At 46.0% G+C, this 20,496-nt stretch overlaps 2 protein-coding genes across 2 annotated transcripts; both read right to left on the bottom strand.

The window, feature by feature from the left end:
* Positions 1–717: 717 nt before the first annotated feature.
* UBL7 (ubiquitin like 7) lies at positions 718–11,923 on the bottom strand. The gene is made up of 11 exons (XM_087704051.1): positions 11,819–11,923; positions 10,257–10,496; positions 8,641–8,760; positions 8,346–8,428; positions 8,134–8,218; positions 6,861–6,918; positions 5,901–6,037; positions 5,617–5,666; positions 3,198–3,365; positions 1,964–2,086; positions 718–1,324 (listed from the first exon to the last, which is right to left on the bottom strand). Exons 1-11 carry the CDS (start codon positions 11,880–11,882, stop codon positions 1,187–1,189), a joined length of 1,266 nt encoding a protein of 421 aa, XP_087560177.1. The 5' UTR covers positions 11,883–11,923; the 3' UTR covers positions 718–1,186.
* A 632-nt stretch (positions 11,924–12,555) lies between these two features.
* On the bottom strand, positions 12,556–17,800 carry LOC106549413 (actin, cytoplasmic type 5). Its single transcript, XM_087704042.1, has 2 exons — positions 17,721–17,800; positions 12,556–15,041 (listed from the first exon to the last, which is right to left on the bottom strand). The coding sequence occupies exon 2, from the start codon at positions 15,015–15,017 to the stop codon at positions 13,905–13,907; it is 1,113 nt and encodes a 370-aa protein (XP_087560168.1). The 5' UTR covers positions 15,018–15,041; positions 17,721–17,800; the 3' UTR covers positions 12,556–13,904.
* Positions 17,801–20,496: the final 2,696 nt, after the last annotated feature.

A 20,496-nucleotide genomic window follows, 5' to 3' on the forward strand; every position in this document is an offset into this window, starting at 1 on the left:
GTTGTCCCAAAGGTGCTTTTTCAACTGGACTTCCTTGGGGGTTTTTTTTTTCTTTTTGAAGACGTTCCGCTTCTCATCCGAGAAGCTTCTTCTTATCTCCGATTTCTCGAAAAGAAAGAAAAAAACAAGGAAATTCCAGCTGCCCCCTGAAAAAGCACCTTCTAATCAATGGTTTTATTCTGCATTCTCCGAGAATGGTTTTCTTTGCAAGGTTTTTTCCCAAAGTGCTTTGCCCTGGTCTCCCTTCCTGGGGTGGAGAGAAAACTCCGAGCCGAACAAATAAAAAGGAAAATAAAACAAAAATGGACGCGGTGGCTCAGGGACTAAGACGCTGAGCTTGTCGATCAGAAAGGTCGGCAGTCCGGCGGTTCGAATCCCTAGCGCCGCGTAACGGAGTGAGCTCCCGTGACTTGTCCCAGCTTCTGCCAACCTAGCAGTTCGAAAACACATTGAAAATGCAAGTAGAAAAATAGGAACCACCTTTGGTGGGAAGGGAACAGCGTTCCGTGCGCTGTCGGTGTTGAATCATGCCGGCCACATGACCACGGAGACGTCTTCGGACAGCACCGGCTCTTCGGCTTTGAAACGGAGAGGAGCACCGGCGCCTGGAGTCGGGAACGACTGGCACAGATGCGCGAGGGGAACCTTTACCTTTAAGGATTGCCTGCAAGCGATAATCTAAATGGCAGCAGGAAAGAAACAAGCACGGGATTGATCTGGAGGAAACCAGATTTTAATGAGACAATTTTAAAAGTCCAGCAAAAACTACACGGGATCTCGGCCAGGGCAGAAGTAAAACCACCACAAGGAAGAGGAGAAAAAATAAACATATTTCTGACATTATTAAGGAAGCTGTTTCGGGGGCTGCGGCAAAACGGGGTTATTTCTGGAGCAGCCGACAAAAACTCGGATCCTGGAACGTCCTTGGCCTTAAGGCAGCCCTTCTGCTAAACTGCAGGCGGATGTTTGCAGCTCCCCGTTCCCACGGACGTCGTCCGGAGACCAGGGAAAGGAGATGGACACGACATTCTGGGCTCTGGACCATGTGAGGGAGGAAGAGCACGCCAGGGAACGGGAAGTCGGTGTGCGTCGGAGGGCTAGCTTGGTGGGGCGGCGGTCCAATGCACACACCATCGCCTCCTGTGGGATGAGGGGGAGGAGGAGGAGGAGGAGGCCTTGGGGATGGCTAAGGGGCTCCCCCTGCAAAGATGAGCTCCAGGGCGGCCTGGATGTCCCCCCCGGTGGCCTGCAGGGCACGAAGGCTCAGTTCATCATCATGGATGCCCATGTCTCGCAGCTGCTGCAGCTGGGGCTGCCACTGGCTCTGAAAGAGGAAAGCGGACAGATGAAGAGGCGCCAGGTCAAACACCGGATGTAGCCGGGCCCCAGTGCAAGATTCAAATCTCCCGCGCGCCCGTCCCTGTTGAGCCTTACGCTACCTCACTGGGGCATCAGTGTGAATGACTGCGTGGTTTGCTGTCTGTTTGCGTACAGTGAACTTGCTCTATCAGTGATGGGGGTGGGGAGGGGGGGGTGTTTCCTTGATAACTTTCCTTGGTAAGTAGGGTATTGTTTTCTGCTTGTTTGTCTGGTGTTAGTCCCTGCTTATCTGAGAGTAAGGTACCAAAGAAGGTGCATCCTGTTCTTTTTGTTTCCTTTTCGGCTTTTTAATTTAAAATTTCTCTTTTGAAAGGTGTGTAAATGTGGTTTATCTCTGTGTGTCTGTTGATGGCTAATCTGTCTGGATGGCGGGAATTCCCGGCATTTTTGAGATTTAGCTTGGTGGTGTAGGATGCCCTCAGTTTCCTAATTCAGGCTATCGGAGGGCTGAACTGGAATGCATGGAATGAGTGAGTGAGTGAGTGAGTGAGTGAGTGAGTGAGTGAGTGAGTGAGTGAGTGAATGAATGAATGAATGAATGAATGAATGAATGACCATCTCAACTTCCAGGAGGTTTACAGACCTGAAGGTTAGGTTGTCCTGATGCCTGGAGGGCATGCTGTAAGGCCTGGCTGAAGAGGTCATTGGTGATGGGTGTTCCCGACTGCACGCTAGAAGACATGGGAGATGTGCCGGAAGAATGGCCCTGAAAAAGGGGAAGACAGAAACTGTCAATCAGGAGCAGACCCCGCCCTCCTAATCTTGCAAGATCCACTCCTGGCTTATCAGCCAGCTTAGCGCCAAGGAAGGTCATTTAAGTGTAACAAAATTCATAATTCAAGCTTAGGAGCCGAGGTGGCGCAGTGGTTAAATGCAGCACTGCAGGCTACTTCAGCTGACTGCAGTTCTGCAGGTCGGCTGTTCAAATCTCACCGGCTCAGGGTTGACTCAGCCTTCCATCCTTCCGAGGTGGGTAAAATGAGGACCTGGATTGTTGTTGGGGAAAATATGCTGACTCTGTAAACCGCTTAGAGAGGGCTGAAAGCCCTATGAAGCGGTATATAAGTCTAACTGCTATGGCTATTGCTATGTTTCCTTCCTTCCATCCATATTTTTCCTTCCTTCCTTCCTTCTTCCCTCCCTCCCACCTTCCATGTTTCCTTCCTTCCTTCCTTTCTCCTTTCATGTTTCCTTCCTTCCATTGATATTTTTCCTCCCTCTCTCCATGTTTCTTTCCTTCCTTCTTTCTTTCTTTCCACCCTCTTTTCATGTTTAGAGCCGAGGTGGCGCAGTGGTTAGAGTGCTGTACTGCAGGCCACTTCAGCTGACTGTTATCTGCAGTTCGTCTGTTCAAATCTCACCGGCTCAGGGTTGACTCAGCCTTCCATCCTTCCGAGGTGGGTGAAATGACCCAGACTGTGGTGGCAATATATGCTGACTCTGTAAACCGCTTAGAGAGGGCTGAAAGCCCTATGAAGCGGTATATAAGTCTAGCTGCTATTGCTATTGCTATTATCCACATATCTTCCCAAGTTTTTTTCAGATTTTCTGCCAACCCGTAAGAAAGATGCAGCTGCTTTAAAAGTCCTGCTAAAGAGCTGCTGCTGTGATGATTCTGTTCATTAAAGCAGCTATATCTTTCTTCTCTTTTTACTTGGGAAGAAGCCTGAAAGAAGACAAGAAGCTTTGCAAAAATCTAAAGCTTTAAACCAAGTTTTTTTCCCCACCGTCAGCCGTCTCTGCCACCTCTCAAGAGGGACCAGAAACTCTAGTGGTGGCTTTTGAGAGCAGCCAAACTCTCTCTGCCTCCACCTGACCTGCGTTCCGGGCGTTGGGGTGTGGGAGCTGCTCTCTGGGGTGCTGGCCAGGGCGAGGGCCGTGGCCAACTCGCTCTGCGTGATGGGCCGAGGCCCCGCCGCGCCGGTGTAGCCAAGAGACGCCGGCCGGGATCCAGAAGTGCTGCTGGATGGCGTGGTCCTTGTGCTCTGATGGGAAAGGAGAGGCCTCAGTCAGGACAATGCTTTCGAGAGAAATCCTTAAGCCCTGTTCCTACAGATGACATTGTATTCCTCCATTCTATTCCGTTCCTCTATTTAATTCTCTATCGTATTCTCTATTCTATTCTCTATATTCTATACTATTCTATTCTGCATTCTATTCTGTTCTATACTACTCTATTCTATATTCTGTACTACAGGGCGGGGCATAACCTTTTCCTAGGGGGTCACAGCAACACTTGTAATAACAACACAAATAATTCATACACCATTCGAAAGCCCATCAAAAACTGAGTTTATTGACACGATTTAATAGTCAGTATGACCACCATTAGCCCTTCGAACAGCATTCAAACGAGGTGGATAAGAACACAACAAATCTTCAAACAGTTCCGTTCGATTTTCCAGATTTTTCAACACAGTTTCCAAATTCATTCTCAAAGTTTCAACCGAAACAAATTTAACATTTAATAGCTCATTCAATTCAGTTTTTTATGGGCTTTAAAATGAGGTGTCGCGGAAGTTGTAAACTGCTGTCGATCTTGCTGTGACCCCCTAGGAAAAGGTTATGCCCCGCCCTGGAAAATCTGGAAAATCGAACGGAACTGTTTGAAGATTTGTTGTGTTCTTATCCACCTCATTTGAATGCTGTTCGAAGGGCTAATGGTGGTCATACTGACTATTAAATCGTGTCAATAAACTCAGTTTTTGATGGGCTTTCGAATGGTGTATGAATTATTTGTGTTGTTATTACAAGTGTTGCTGTGACCCCCTAGGAAAAGGTTATGCCCCGCCCTGTATTTTATTCTGCATTCTCTTCTACATTCCTCTTTTTAATTCTCTATCGTATTCTCTATTCTATTCTCTATATTCTATACTATTCTATTCTGCATTCTATTCTGTTCTATACTACTCTATTCTATATTCTGTACTATTCTATTCTGCATTTTCTTCTACATTCCTCTTTTTAATTCTCTATCGTATTCTATATTCTATTCTCTATTCTATAGTATTCTATTCTGCATTCTATTCTGTTCTATACTACTCTATTCTATATTCTGTACTATTCTATTCTGCATTCTCTTCTACATTCCTCTTTTTAATTCTCTATCGTATTCTCTATTCTATTCTCTATATTCTATACTATTCTATTCTGCATTCTATTCTGTTCTATACTACTCTATTCTATATTCTGTACTATTCTATTCTGCATTCTCTTGTACATTCCTCTTTTTAATTCTCTATCGTATTCTATATTCTATTCTCTATATTCTATACTATTCTATTCTGCATTCTATTCTGTTCTATACTACTCTATTCTATATTCTGTACTATTCTATTCTGCATTTTCTTCTACATTCCTCTTTTTAATTCTCTATCGTATTCTATATTCTATTCTCTATTCTATAGTATTCTATTCTGCATTCTATTCTGTTCTATACTACTCTATTCTATATTCTGTACTATTCTATTCTGCATTCTCTTCTACATTCCTCTTTTTAATTCTCTATCGTATTCTCTATTCTATTCTCTATATTCTATACTATTCTATTCTGCATTCTATTCTGTTCTATACTACTCTATTCTATATTCTGTACTATTCTATTCTGCATTTTCTTCTACATTCCTCTTTTTAATTCTCTATCGTATTCTATATTCTATTCTCTATTCTATAGTATTCTATTCTGCATTCTATTCTGTTCTATACTACTCTATTCTATATTCTGTACTATTCTATTCTGCATTCTCTTCTACATTCCTCTTTTTAATTCTCTATCGTATTCTCTATTCTATTCTCTATATTCTATACTATTCTATTCTGCATTCTATTCTGTTCTATACTACTCTATTCTATATTCTGTACTATTCTATTCTGCATTCTCTTGTACATTCCTCTTTTTAATTCTCTATCGTATTCTATATTCTATTCTCTATTCTATAGTATTCTATTCTGCATTCTATTCCACATTCCTCTATTTAATTCTCTATCGTATTCTATATTCTATTCTCTATTCTATACTATTCCGCATTCTATTCTATTCTGCATTCTATTCTACGTTCCTCTATTTAATTCTCTCTTGTATTCTATATTCTATTCTCTATATTCTATACTATTCTATTCTGCATTCTATTCTATTCTATTCTGCATTCTATTCTATTCTTCCATTCCCTTCCATTCTTGCCTTGGGTTTTCCTTCTCAGAGATGCCCGCCCCCCCCCCCCCGTCTTCTCCCGTTACCTGATGAAAGTCATCTTCATCATCAGAGAGGCCTTCGAAAAGGAATCCTCCTGGAAGGAGAGAGAGAAAGAGAGAAATAAGCCAGACTGAACCTCATCCCAAAGGCCTCTCCCACCGGACACCAATGGCCACGATCTGCAAGCTCCGGGACCAGGCGTTAATTCGTTCAGCGCCACTGTCACTTCCGACAGCCTCTAGACGAACGGTCCTTAAGCGAGGACTCCCTGTAACCCCCAAGGGTTAAACCTGGCAATTTGTGCTCCGTGTCACAGCCTGCTCCTTACCCGGCATGTCGCGGTACGAGCTGGAAGGCATGCTGCTGCGCGAGGAGGTCTCCGCGGTGGGCAGTGGGGCGCTGCCTGCCACAGAGTGGAGGACCAGGACGATGGCATTCACCAACGCGGGGTGGCTTGGGATGAGTCTAGAGAAACCAGCGAGAATGAACTGGGGAGGAGGGCTAGACAGTCCCTGAATCATAGAGTTTAGATGGCCTCGGTGGCGCAGTGGTTAGAATGCGGTACTGCAGGCTGCTTCTGCTGACTGCCGGCTGCCTGCAATTTGGCAGTTCGAATCTCACCAGGCTCGAGGTTGACTCAGCCTTCCGTCCTTCTGAGGTCAGTAAAATAAGGACCCAGATTGTTAGAGGCAAGAGGCTGACTCTGTAAAAACCGCTTAGAGAGGGCTGTAAAGTGGCATATAAATCTAAGGGCCATTGCTCTTGCCTCGAAGCTCGCCTAGTCTATCCCTCAGTCTAAAATCTGCTGGATTGCCAGGATATAGGAGGTCCCCAACTTACAACAGTTCTTTTAATGACGATTTCAAGTTACAACGGCACTGGGAAAAGAGACTTATGAACATTTTTCACACTTATGACCATAGGAGGAGGGGGAGGAGGGGGAAGAAGGAAGGAGAAGGAGAAGAAGTAGAGGAAGAGGAAGGAAGGAGAAGGAGAAGAAGAGGAGCAGGAGAAGGAGGAGAGGAAGGAGATGGAGAAGAAGGAGGAGGAGGAAGGAGACGGAGAAGAAAAAGAGGAGGAGGAGGAGGAGGAAGGAGGCGGAGAAGAGGAGGAGGAGGAGGAGGAGGAGGAGGAGGAGGAGGAGGAGGAGGAGGAGGAGGAATAGATATTGTTTGGCAGAGTCTAGAGTTACCGTATGGCAAGATGGGAAGCTAATTACATTTTTACAAATAAATCAGTAAATGAAAGAGAAAAATGGATTTAAAAAAGCATCAGTAGCTTAACTCACGTGTCCAGCATGGCTGGGTCAGCAAAAACAGAGAAGAGGTCTTTATCCTGCAGGACCCCTGGGAGATGAAGAGAGGGGGGTCACTAATGAGCAAATGGGGACTACCTTGACTTACAACCGTTTGTTTAGTGACCATTCGAAGTTGCAACGCCACTGAACAAAGTGACTTAGGACACGTTTTTCACCCTTGCAGCATCCCCATCCCCATGGTCATGTGATTTGCCTGACAACGGACTCCGATTTATGACGGTTGCTATGTCCCGGGGTCGTGTGATTTCCCCCTTTTGCGACCTTTCGCAAGGAAAGATTCACTTAACGACCGTGTTAGGAATTTAACCACTGCAGCAATTCACTTCCCAAATGGGGCGAGAAGAGTCGTAAAACGGGGCAAGACTCACTCTACACACTGCCATGAGTTTGATCCTCACGGGCTCAAGGTTGATCTCAGTCTTCTGTCCTTCCCAGGTGGGTAAAATGAGGACCCAGATTATTGGGGGGCAAAAGGCTGACTCTGTAAACCGCTTAGAGAGGGCTGTAAAGCACTGGGAAGCGGTATATAAGTCTTAAATGCTATGGGTATCTTCCTTCCTTCCCAGTGGTTACAATGCAGCATTATAGGCTAACTCTGGCCACTGCCAGCAGTTCGATCCTGAATGGCTCAAGGTTGACTCGGCCTTCCGTCCTTCCAAGGTGGGTAAAACGAGGACCCACATTGTTGGGGGGCAAGAGGCTGACTCTGTAAACGGCTTAGAGAGTGGGATATAAGTCTGCTATTGCTATTTTCTTTCTTTCTTTATTTCCTTCTTCTTTCTTTCCTTTCCTCCCTTCCTCCCAGTAGTTAGAATGCAGCATTACAGGCTAACTCTGCCCACTGCCAGCAGTTCAATTCTCATCAGGCTCAAGGTTGACTTGGCCTTTCATCCTTCTAAGGTGGGTAAAAGGAGGACCCAGATTGTTGGGGGGCAAGAGGCTGACTCTGTAAGACCACTTAAGAGAGATTTCCTTCCTTCCTTACTTACTTACTTACTTCCCTCCCTCCCTCCCTCCTTCCCAGTAGTTAGAATACAGCATTACAGGCTAACTCTGCCCACTGCCAGCAGTTCAATTCTCACCAGGCTCAAGATTGACTCAGCCTTCCATTCTTCCGAGGTGGGTAAAATGAGGACCCAGATTGATGGGGGCAAAGAGGCTGACTCTGCAAACCGCTTAGAGAGGGCCATAAAGCACCATAAAGCGGTATATAAGTCTGTTGCTATTTGTCTCCACAACTCACCCAAAGCGATGGGATCACTGCTGAGGCCGGGGGTGGCGACAATGATCTGATCCAGGGATTCCTTATTCCCTAACATCTTGAAGACCTGATGTGGGAAAACCAAAGAGAGATTATTCACGGACAAGGAAACAGCGGATTGGACCCTGGAAAAGTCCAGTTGTGGGTTGGTTGGGGGAAGCAAAATAAAAGGCAAGCAGAGTTTCGCGACTCACCGAATCTCTGAAGACAGGGCTGCTGTGCAAAGCCGTGTGTAAGACGCGGAACTCGCGCACGGCGGCCATTTTGTCCACTGGTTCTGTAGAAAAGATAAGCCGTCAAGAGAGATCGGACGCCGCAAGGCTCGGAAAAGCTGCACCGAACGAACCCTCGCCCGGGGATTTCCCCCCATCGGAGGAAGTAGGCCAGTCCTCAACATGTGACAATTGAGCCCCAAATTTCTGTTGAGGACCTACCTGCAAGAAAAACCCTTTTAAAAAGCAGTTTGGGATCCAAAGCGGGGAAGTTTACCGGGTTTTTGCTCGGGCTCGGGCCAAGATTTTCGGAGGACGTGGATGGTGGAGCCGGACTGAATCCCGTAGAACTCGAGTGTTTGTTCATCCCGCAGTTTCCGGCCACAATAGATCAGATCTGAAAGGCAGATGAGATTTATATTCAACTCCCCCACCAGTGGTGGGTTTCAAAAATTGTTGGAACCTACTCTGTGGGTGTGGCCTCCTTTGTGGGGGTGGCTTGCCACCCATGTGACCAGATGGGAGTGGCTTGCTGCCCATGTGACCGGATGGGAGTGGCTTGCCGCCCAAGTGACTGGATATGAAATTATGAATTAGTACTTAGGTGGATCCAAGTAGCTATTCGGAAGTTAGTGGTTAGAAGCAATTGTAAAGCAAGATATGGAATTAAAACCAGAAATATTTTGTTGGCTATTTGAAAGGGATTATAAAATATATATTATAATCCCTTTCAAATAGCCAACAAAATATTTCTGGCGGCTATTTGAAAGGGAGTATAACATATATTTAATTTTACACACGTCAGCAGCTGCTGGAATTGTGTTTGCACAACAGTGGAAAAACAGAGATATGTAAATGAATAAATATTACAATGTGCAGGAATAAATAAATTGACAATTAAAATCAAGAAGGCTTTGAATACTTTTCCACGTGGGATTGGTTTTAGCAATTGCCAACTAATGGAAACACAAATTAGAAATCCAGAAGTATGAAAGAAAACACCAATTATGTGAGGAAAGGTCCCTAAAATGTATAAGGAAATATTACTAGATCATTATTAATGCGTAGATAACTGCGGGGTATTACACACCCACCAGTGGTGGGTTTCAAAAAATTTTGGAAGCTCTTCTGTAGGTGTGGCCTGTTTTCCAGCTCCACTGGTGGAACCTCTTCTAACTGGTCCGGTAGATTTGACGAACCGGTTCTACCGAATAGGTGCGAACTGGTAGGAACCCACCTCTGTCCCCCACCCAGATTGTCTGTGCTGGGTTGCTGCCAAGGACCTGTTTGTCTGTTAATTAAATGCTGTAATTTATCTCTGGCTCGGAGTGTGCTTTGGTGTGGAACGAGGGGGGTCAGAACACTTAAGCATTGCCGTGCTTAGCAGCAGAAATATTGGGCCTCAATCGTGGTTGCAAATCAAGGACTATCCGCATTTTACATCAATACATTTCCAATTCTTTGATTTGAGGCCCAAGTTTTAAAAAAAGAAGAAGCAAGGAGCTGGCTGGGGAATTCTGGGAGTTGAAGTCCATGTCCATTAAGAGCTGAGGTGGCGCAGTGGTTAAATGCAGCACTGCAGGCCACTTCAGCTGACTGCTAACTGCAATTCGGCGGTTCAAATCTCACCGGCTCGGGGTTGACTCAGCCTTCCCTCCTTCCGAGGTGGGTGAAATGAGGACCCAGACTGTGGGGGCAATAAGCTGACTCTATAAACCGCTTAGAGAGGGCTGAAAGCCCAATGAAGCGGTATATAAGTCTAACTGCTATTGCTAAATTGCTATGTCGCTGAGGTTGGGACACAGTGGCCTATAACTCTTCCCCGGGGTCATCAAGTTCAGCCCTGGAGAGCAACCTGGGTCTCTGATAAAACGGCCAGTGGGGCCAGCCTACCAATGAACTCCGGGTCGGGGATGGACTCCTGCAACTTTCCCGTAATGAGCTGCTTCAGGTACGAGATGCTGCAGCCACCCAGCGGGCACTCGCCCAGCTCGCTTTCCGGCAGCCGCAAGATGGATTTGGGAGCCAGGGGTTGGTCGGCCAGCTTCACCGCGATGTAACACTCCGAGAGAGACATGGTGGGGGTGGGTTGGCTGGATTCTCTGAGGTCCCAATCCGAACTCCAAGCAGAATCTGGAAAAGAAATCGTGTCAGAAATCGGAGCATCTGCCTGTCTGCTCTCGGTATATGTCTCTCCCTCCCTCCCTCCCTCTCTCCTATCTATTTATCTATCTTTCCTTCTTTCTTTCTATGTATCTATCTATCTCTATCTATCTATCTATCTTTCAATCTATCTTTCTATCTATCTCTTCCTATCTATCTTTCTATGTATGTATATTTATCTTTCTATCTATCTTTCTATATCTTTCTTTCTATCTATCTGTCTATCTATCTAGCTATCTATATCTTTCTATCTTTCTCTCCCAGAGGAGAGCCTTCTCTGTGGCTGCTCCGACCCTCTGGAACGAACTACCCCCAGAAATCTGGACCTCACCCACTCTCATTGCCTTCAAAAAAGCTGTCAAGACCAGGCTATTCTGGCAGGCCTGGGGCTGTTGACCTCATTGTTGAGGTCCAGCCCCGACTAGCAATAGCAATAGCAGTAGACTTATATACCGCTTCATAGGCCTTTCAGGCCTCTCTAAGCGGTTTACAGAGAGTCAGACTAAAACGAATGTATCTGTGTTGGTTTTTTTAACTTGTCTATTTTTATTCTTATTTTCTTTTACTGCTTTTTTCCCCCCTTGCTGTAAGCCGCCCGGAGTCCTCCGGGATTGGGCAGCCTATAAATAAAATTAAACTCAAACTCAAGAGGAGGAGATAAAGGAGGAGAGGAAAGGAGAGAGAGGAGAAGGAGAGAAGAAGGGGAAAAAGAGAAGGGAAGGAGGACAGAGGGAAGAAAGGAGGTAGGGAAGAGGAGGAGAGAAAGGAGGAGTGGAAAGAGGAGAGAGGAGAAGGAGAGAGGAAGGGAAAGACAGAGGGAAGAAAGGAGGTAGGGAGGAGCAGGAGGAGAGAGGGAGAAGAAAGTGTATGGAGAGCAGAAGAGCCAATAATTGTTTTTGGGAGTTGATGGTAAGGCAAATTCATGTCAACATTTAATAATACAATACGATGTTGGCTATGTAATAGTATACATGTGGATTATATGTTATGAAAATGAAAAAATAAAAAAAACTTTATATTAAAAAAAACCAACGATAGGGGTTGGGTCTCCCTCTTCCCCCCCCTCAAAAAAATTGCCATACTCTTCAGCTCTACCCATTGGGCAGTAATGCCTTCCTTCACAATAATAATAGTGGCCCAGGCGAGGAATGGCCCCGCAGATTCGCTGCTGTGCTTTCTGGGACGGGAGGAAAAAGGGGGTGGGAAGAGAAAAGGGACCCCCCCCCCAAACAGACCCTCCCTATCACCCCCACCCACCCCTCCAACCTCCCCTCCCTTTTATTCCCCCTTACCTGGCTGTTTACGGCCAGCTGACTGCTCCAACCGGAAACGCTTGCCCGAGCCCGCGCGAGGCATGCCGGGGTTTGTAGGCGGCCGGCTGAGAAAAGAAGAAGAGAGTCCTCCGCTAACGAGCCAGGGGCGAAAAACCGCGACGGAAGCCCCGCCCCGCCCCCTCCGCCCGCCCCGTGAAGGATGCTGGGAGCTGCAGTCCTGAGGCTTTGGGAGTCGCATTGTGGCGTCGCGGCCTTCCGCGTCCTCGCCAATCAAGAGAGAGAAGGGGGCAAGAGGCGGCCAATGGGCTCGCGGGATTCCGGGGGCGCGCGGAATTCAAAAGTGCTAGAGCAGGCCAGGGACATCCTTTATGTGTTTTCAGGCGAGATATTTGGTATAAGAAAGGACTTTTCCTTTTAATTTTAAAAACGGCCAGTTTTATTTATGTTGACAACTTGTAGAAATAAACCAAGTCACAAAGCATATATCTAAGCCTGTGGACTCTTCCAGTTATTTTTTTTTTAATCACACAAGTATGACAAAGATACTTTTAAGACCATCATGGCTGAACCAATTATTCGTTTATTAAATGTATTTAATAAATTTAACAGTGACTCTGGTAGGCTTACAAATATTAAAATTCCACAGTAGAGAAACCCATATTACGCCAAACGTGTAGATGCAAGAAAGGATTGTTTGTCTTTTCTTTAGCTTTTCTTAAAAAAAAATAGTATTGGTAGCATATAGCAATCAGAAAATAGAGGGAAGGGTAACTATAACTGTCACAGGGCTAATAAAATCAAGGAGTAGTAATTAAATGACATTCAAATAAACTAAAACATATCTCCATAAAGCTCAATTCATTTATTTATTTATTTAGACCCTATTGCTCGGTTTTCTCAATTTTGGTGTGTTTTTTTCAAGGCATTGATAGAATATATTTAGATTCCTAATACTCTAATAATAGAGCATTAGTTAATAATAAGGTGCCTTAGAAGTATACAGATAAGAGGGGAAAAGTCGATAATATTCTAGCGATATTGGTTAAAGTTTCATATTACAAGTATGATGATTACACTTTTTTTTTAAGTTTCCATCCTTAGTGCCTTAGCACCACAGAGTCAATATTCCATGTGATTTACAAACTGGGACCACTTAAAACAACCATTACTTTAGGTTGCCAATTCCATAAAAAAGGGTACCAATAGCAACAGCACTTAGACTTATATACCACTTTACAGTGCTTTACAAACCTCTCTAAGCGGTTTAGAGAGTCAGCCTCTTTGACCCCAACAATCTGGGTCCTCATTTTACCCACCTCGGAAGAAGGGAAGGTTGAGTCAACCTTGAGCCTGGTGAGAATTGAACTGCTGGCAGTGGGCAGAGTTAGCCTGCAATGCTGCATTCTAACCACTGAGAGGGAGAAAAGGAAAGAAGGGAGGGAGGGAAGGAGGGAGGGAGGGAGGGAGGAAGGAAGGAAGGAAGGAAGGAAGATAGCAATAGTGCTTACACTTATATACCACTTCACAGTGCTTTTACAGCCCTCTCTAAGCGGTTTACAGAGTCGGCCTCTTTGTCCCCAACAATCTGGGTCCTCATTTTACCCACCTCGGAAGGAGGGAAGGCTGAGTCAATCTTGAGCCTGGTGGGAATTGAACTGCTGGCAGTGAGCAGAGTTAGCCTGTAATGCTGTATTCTAACTACTGGGAGGGAGAGAAGGAAAGAAAGGAGGGAGGGGGGAGGGGGGAGGAAGGAAGATAGCAATAGCGCTTACACTTATATAGCACTTCACAGTGTTTTTACAGCCCTCTCTAAGCGGTTTACAGAGTCGGCCTCTTTACCCCCAACAATCTGGGTCCTCATTTTACCCACCTCGGAAGGAGGGAAGGTTGAGTCGACCTTGAGCCTGCTGAGATTCAAACTGCCAAATTGCCCAAAGGGTAGATCTCATTTCAGAGGCTGAAATGGTACAGGGTTTCCTGCCTGAGCAAGGGGGGGGTTGGACTAGAAGACCTCCAAGGTCCCTTCCAACTCGCTTATTCTGTTATTCTGCTTCTAATACTACTTCGACGTGTGGCAGGAGAAGCAGCAAAACAAAAAAAACACTCAAAAGCACTTCCGGCGTACGAGAGTCGGGCCAAACTCCTCATACTCCTGTTTGCTGATGCACATTTGCTGAAAGTGAGGAAGAGACGCTAAGAGGGAGCCCCCAACCCAGGCTGAGCACGTGCGATTCGGGGGGGCAACGATGCGGACTTCTGCATTTTGGGGAGCCAGCGCTGCCACCTCCGGCTGCAACCTTTCAGCCAAGCCGGAGAACATGGAGGTGCCACCTGCCAGCACGACGTTTTTAAACATGGTGCTGCGGAGATCCCTATCGCACTTCATGACGGCGTTGAAAACAGTCTCGTGGATGCCGCAACATTCTTTACCCACGTATCCGGCTTGGAAGAGGCCTTCGGGACACCTGAAGCGCTCGGTGTCAAGGGTGATCGTTTGCCCATCGGGTAGCTCGTACTGCTTCTCCAAAGAGGAGGGCGTAGCGGCCGCCATTTCTTTCTCAAAGTCCAGGGCCACGTAGCAAAACTTCTCCTTGATGTCCTCCACCATCTCTTTCTCTTCTGGGTTGATGTGGTAGCCTCTTTCGCTCAGCATCCGCCGAAGGAAGTCGGTCAGGTCTTCCCCGCCCAGGTCCATGCGGAAGAGAGCAGGGCGGACAGCATGGCCTTCGTAAACGGGGACAGGATCCATCCGGTTGTTCTTGATATCCAGAACCACTCCGGTAACCCGTCCAGAAGCGTAGAGGGAGAGAACGGCTTGGATTTCCAAGTAGAAGGCGGAGGCGTTGAAGCTCTCGAACATAATCTGGGTCATCTTCTCCCGATCGTACCACCCGTTCACGGGACGCTCGGACAGCAAGATGGGGTGTTCCTCCGGGTCCACCTGCAACTCCTCGTAGAAAACGTGGTGCCAGATTTTCTCCATGTCATCCCAGTTGATAATAAAGCCATTTTCAATGGGGTGCCTCAGGGTCCTGCTCTGGGCATCCCTACCCACATAGTAGGACTTCCTGGCGGTGTCTTCCGCTGCACTCTGCCCCTTGGGCTTGCCAATGATGGGAGGAAGTACCGTTCTGGGGAATTCCTCTCCCGCCACTCCTGCTCTGCAGTTTCTGGTGGCATTGTCCACCACAAGGGCTGCGATCTCTTCGTTGGCCATTGGTAGGTAAACCTAGGAGAGAATCTGGCAGAGACAAATTCAACTTCATTATGGGGTTTCATTTCATTTCATTTTTTCATTTATTATATTTATTATGCTGCCCTTTTCCCCCGAAGGGGACTCAGGGTGGCTAACAAATCAAATCAGGGAAAGGGGGGGTACAAACAAAAAAATAAAAAATAAACGATACATAACAATACATAATTTAAAAACACACAACAGTCATACCATTCCAGACGGGGGCAAAAGCTCTTTAGCCCCAGGCCTGTCGGAACAGCCAGGTTTTAAGGGCTTTGCGGAAGGCCTGGAGGGTGGTGAGGGTTCGAATCTCCACGGGGAGTTCATTCCAGAGGGTCGGAGCAGCCACAGAGAAGACTCTCCTCCGGGTAGTCGCCAGTCGACACTGGCCGGCGGATGGAATTTGGAGGAGGCCTAATCTGTGGGATCTAATCGGTCTAGCGGAGGTGATTGGCAGCAGGCGGTCTCTCAAGTACCCAGGTCCAATACCATGAAGGGCTTTATAAGTGACGACTAGCGCCTTGAAGCGTATCCGGAGACCAATAGGCAGCCAATGCAGCTCGCGGAGGATAGGTGTTACGTGGGTGAACCGAGGTGCACGCACGATCGCTCGCGCGGCTGCATTCTGGACAAGCTGAAGTCTCCGAATGCTCTTCAAGGGCTGCCCCATGTAGAGCATGGGGTTGGTTTCATTACTCACCCAGCCACCCAATTACCTCCCAAAGACCCATTAGATTGCACAGGGTCGGCCTCCTCCGGGTCCCGTCTACCAGCCAATGCCATCTGGCTATGACCCGGGGGAGGGCCTTCTCTGTTGCAGCTCCGGCCCTTTGGAACGACCTCCCCGCGGAGATTCGGACCCTCACCTCTCTCCCGGCCTTCCGAAAAGCCGTTAAAACCTGGCTGTGTCGGCAGGCCTGGTGTTGATGAGCTCCCTTCCCCTCTCGACAGGTGTGGTTGTTGGTTATTTTTAAATATACCTGTCTTGTATTTGTATGTTCCCTTCCCCGTTTGAGTTGTTCGCCGCCCTGAGTCCCTGCAGGGAATAGGGCGGCATATAAATAAAACAAAACTTCAAACTTCAAACCTAATGTTATCAGTGCTCGAAGGGAGTGGTGTTTTATTTCTATTTCACCTGCAATTGTTTGATGCAATTGGTGCCTTGCTCAATAGGAGTAACTGTGAGAGGGATCTTGGAGTCCTAATGGACAGCCATTTAAATAGGAGCCAGCCGTGGGCAGCAGCTGCTAAAAAAGCCAACACAGTTCTAGGCTGCATCAACAGAGGGATAGAATCAAGATCACGTGAAGGGTTAATACCACTTTATAAGGCCTTGGGAAGGCCACACTTGGAATACTGCATTCAGTTTTGGTCGCCACGATGTAGAAAAGATGTGGAGACTCTGGAAAGAGTGCAGAGAAGAGCAACAAAGAGGATTAGGGGACTGGAGGCTGAAACATATGAAGAACGGTTGCAGGAACTGGGTATGTCTAGTTTAATGAAAAGAAGGACCAGGGGAGACATGATAGCAGTCTTCCAATATCTCAGGGGCTGCCCCAAAGAAGAGGGAGTCAAACTATTCTCCAAGGCACCTGAGCGTAGAACAAGAAGCAATGGGTGGAAACTAATCAAGGAGAAAAGCAACTTAGAACTGAGGAAAAATTTCCTGACAGTTAGAACAGCAGAGTCGAGTTAGGCATTCTGCACATTTTTGACAGGACAAACCAAAAAGTTTGAAATCACTACAACAACCTATCTCCTTTTGTACCATTCCCTTATCCCATATTAAAATGAGGGGGGAAAATACAGAGTTAAGAGCTGAATAACTTGCACTTTTAGAGACAAGGGGCTGGAAGCAATTGATTCAGTTGACTTAGTCGGTAGCCAGAAGGTCCAATGGAATCAGGAATACTTTTCCTGCAGCAGCATATGTGCTAGTCGTTCCTGACTCTAGCGGGCGTTGCTCATCCCTGTTTCAAAGCCGAAGAGCCAGCGCTGTCCAAAGACGTCTCCGGGGTCATATGGCTGGCATGACTCAACGCCGAAGGCACACGGAACGCTGTTACCTTCCCACCAAAGCTGGTCCCTATTTTTCTACTTGCATTTTTAACGTGCTTTCGAACTGCTAGGTTGGCAGAAGCTGGGACAAGTCACGGGGGCTCACTCCGTTACGCGGCGCTGGGGATTCGAACCGTCGAACTGCTGTCCTTTCTGATCGACAAGCTCAGCATTTTACCCCCTGAGCCATCACGTCCACTTTAAAAATCTTCTAGATGACCATTAAAAAGAGCTCTCCTAAAATACCTTCTATTTTAAGGGAACATTAGTTGGACTACAGGGTCTTCCTTAAGCATTCAGTTCTCATTTTGGTCTGGTTCCGTTTTGGCTCTGCTACCCATCCAACCTGTTCTTCGTTCCATATTCTTGTTTTTGGCTCATTCTAGATGCTGTTCACAAGGGGCAGAGTTCAAACCCTAGAACGTTTTGAACGTAGAGGGGATGGTCTACCACCGAAGCCAGCAGGTTCTGAGCTAGCTTTGAACGCAAACTTCAGATTTCTTGGTCTTTCCATCTAACTTCCTCTTAAAACTCACCTTCTCTCCAGCCGCTTCTGGCAACCCCATTCAAACCAATATGGGCAGAACATTTAGGGGTAGTGATGGTTTAAATCAAGTCCATACTTACCCCCAAGATAGGGTGGTTAGCTCGGCAATTAATTCCACAAAGTCTCAGCGAGGATCAAATCCTTTCCTTCCCTTTGATTTCCCCCCCCCCACTGGCATTTGTTAATTTCCTGCTCGTTTTGCCCTTTGATCCTATACTTATCTGAGAACAGCTGTGAATATGGGCCGCTTGTGCAAGATGTATATGTCATTAAAACATAGCTATAACTGTATAACCAAATAAGGGTAAACAGCAGCCTTTATCAGCCATATATCTTTGGATGTATTCCAAAAATCCTTCTGTGTATATATTTCAAGAACATTTCCTGGTGCTTACTCAGTTTCAGAGACTGGCATACTGTAAACAATGGGATGTCAGAGATTTGGCTCTTAAACTAATCAAGAGAGAGAGGGGTGGGGAGAGAATAGAATAGAATAGAATATAGAATGGAATGGAATAGATGGAATGTAGAATAGAATAGAATAGAATATAGAATGGAATGGAATAGGAAGAATGTAGAATAGAATAGAATAGAATAGAATAGAATTCTTTATTGGCCAAGTGTGATGGGACACACAAGGAATTTGTCTTGGGTGCATAAGCTCTCAGTGTACGTAAGGAGAATAAAAATATATTCATCAAGAATAAAAATGATGAGATGCAATCATTGGTGTAAAGAGAGAAGTGGAGAGAGCACACAGCCCTGGGGGGCTTCTGTGCCAATTGATGCTGAGAAGCATCTACCTCCATAGAAATTGTGAATGTTGGTTTTGTTTTTAATATGTTGTCTTTGTCTTGTTCCCCCCTTTCCCTTGTCTTTTGTGAGCCGCCCGGAGTCCTCCGGGAGTGGGCGGCATACAAGACAAATAAATAAATAAATAAATGTGGCTCCTGATGTGAATTTGCTTAGCTTCACCTGCTGCTTCCTTTCTGTTAGGAAGCTTATGATCCATTTACAAGTATGGTCAGGTACAGCTAGCTGGTTTAGTTTAGTTAGAAAAACATCTGGAATGATGGCATTGAATGCTGAGCCGAAGTCTACAAAGACGACTCTCGCGTAGGTCTTTGGAGATTCAAGATGTTGTAGGATGTAGTTGCAGAGTCATATTAACAGCATCTTCTGTCAATGTATTTGCTCGGTAGGCAAATTGCAAAGAAGTCTAACAGTGGGTCCGTGGTGGTTCTCAGGTGGCCGAGCACTAGCCTTTCAAAGAGGCTAGCTGAGCCGAGGTGGCGCAGTGGTTAGGGTGCAGTACTGCAGGCCACTTCAGCTGACTGCTATCTGCAGTTCAGTGGTTCTAATCTCACCGGCTCAAGGTTGACTCAGCCTTCCATCCTTCCGAGGTGGGTGAAATGAAGACCCAGACTGTGGGGGCAATATGCTGACTCTGTAAACTGCTTAGAGAGGGCTGAAAGCCCTATGAAGCGGTATATAAGTCTAACTGCTATTGCTATTCTTCCTAACTGCAGATGTTAGAACAAGCAGTCTATAGTAATTCAGTTCTTGATGGACGATTTCTTTAGCATTGGGTTGATAGTAGAGCATTTGACGCAAGAAGGAACATAGCCTAAACATATCCTAAATCAGAGAGGGGGAAGGAGGGAAAGAGAGAGAGAGTAGATGAGAGAGAGGGAGAGAAAGGAGAGATGAGAAAGAGAAGATAGATGAGAGAGAGAGAGAGAAAGGAGAGAGAAGAGAGAGAGAATAGATGAGAGAGAGAGATGCGAAATGGATGGATGAAGATTAATTTCTTTGGGGGAAATAAATAAAACATTTATTAAAATCAAGTGTTTGCAGTTTCTCCAAAACAGGAAGGGAGGGAGGGGTTGATCTGTGCAGGATGAAAGGCTCTGTCTTCCTAACCGTTTTTCTCCACCATCCTTTCAATATTTCAAATGTACTTTTATGCTTTATTTCCTAAGCACATAAGATTACAACTCATTACAGCTGATTTGAAAACTAATTGCCATGGGAAGCAATGCAACAATGCATTAAGACTAAATTCTGATTTAAGAAACGTTGGTCTGAATGCGTTGGCTAAAAATGCAATTGACCACATAGTATTTCTAAGCAAACTACTTCCCAAAATTTGGGTTTCCACCAGACGCAGGCACCTGGGCTGCTCTGCGCATGCGCCATCGTCAGGGTTTCCTTGTTCTTTTCCGACGTAATTGCAATATTCTCCCGCCAGGAGGCATTTATATTTCCTCCGCCCTCCCATTGGCTGTCCTCTATGGAAGACCTGCCCTTTTCTGGAACGGAAGAATACGGCGCTCTTTTTGCTCCACCCTTCTTTCCGGCCTGCCGCTTTGCGGTTGCCATAGTAACCGTTCAAAGAATGGCTTCCCTAGCATTGCTCCTGCTGTGGTTTTTCTTTCCTCTCCCTTCCTTGTTTTCTCCTCTTAGTTATGTCTCACTTTTGTTCCTCCTGTCCCGCAAACGAGAGATTAAACAATATAAAACAACAAATATAAAACTAGACTTCCGGCCTGAACAATTTTTCCTCCTCCACGGAGGCAAAATACAACGTCGCTCTATCTTTGACACCTCTATGGAAAAAGGGCATCGAGATGATAAGGGATAGAGTGGCACCACTTGTGCCTGTACAATACAGTCCTATTCGGATGTCCATGGCATTTAAACGAATGGAATTTTTGGAAAATAAAAAAGGGTAGTTTTACTATCCTAACTCTGAATTGCTGCTTTGGAGAGCTGTAAATCAGCCATTACAAATGAGAGAATAAGGATCAGTCACTACTTTGAATAAAAGTACAGGCAGTCCTTGACTTAAGACCA

The sequence above is a fragment of the Thamnophis sirtalis genome, unplaced genomic scaffold, assembly GCF_051295495.1.
Source record: "Thamnophis sirtalis isolate CommonGarterSnake01/CBP01778 unplaced genomic scaffold, rThaSir2_p1.2 scaffold_2, whole genome shotgun sequence".
NCBI classification, from domain to species: domain Eukaryota; kingdom Metazoa; phylum Chordata; class Lepidosauria; order Squamata; family Natricidae; genus Thamnophis; species Thamnophis sirtalis.

Bases quoted from the DNA above. Each gene is read 5' to 3' on its own strand.
- UBL7 (XM_087704051.1), bottom strand. From the start codon at position 11,882: ATGCCTCGCGCGGGCTCGGGCAAGCGTTTCCGGTTGGAGCAGTCAGCT. The intron at 5,667-5,900 runs GTAAGGAGCAGG...CTCTCCTTCCAG, and splicing joins CTCGTACCGCGACATGCCGG to GAGGATTCCTTTTCGAAGGC. The intron at 3,366-5,616 runs GTAACGGGAGAA...CTTTCCCATCAG, and splicing joins ATGAAGATGACTTTCATCAG to AGCACAAGGACCACGCCATC.
- LOC106549413 (XM_087704042.1), bottom strand. From the start codon at position 15,017: ATGGCCAACGAAGAGATCGCAGCCCTTGTGGTGGACAATGCCACCAGA.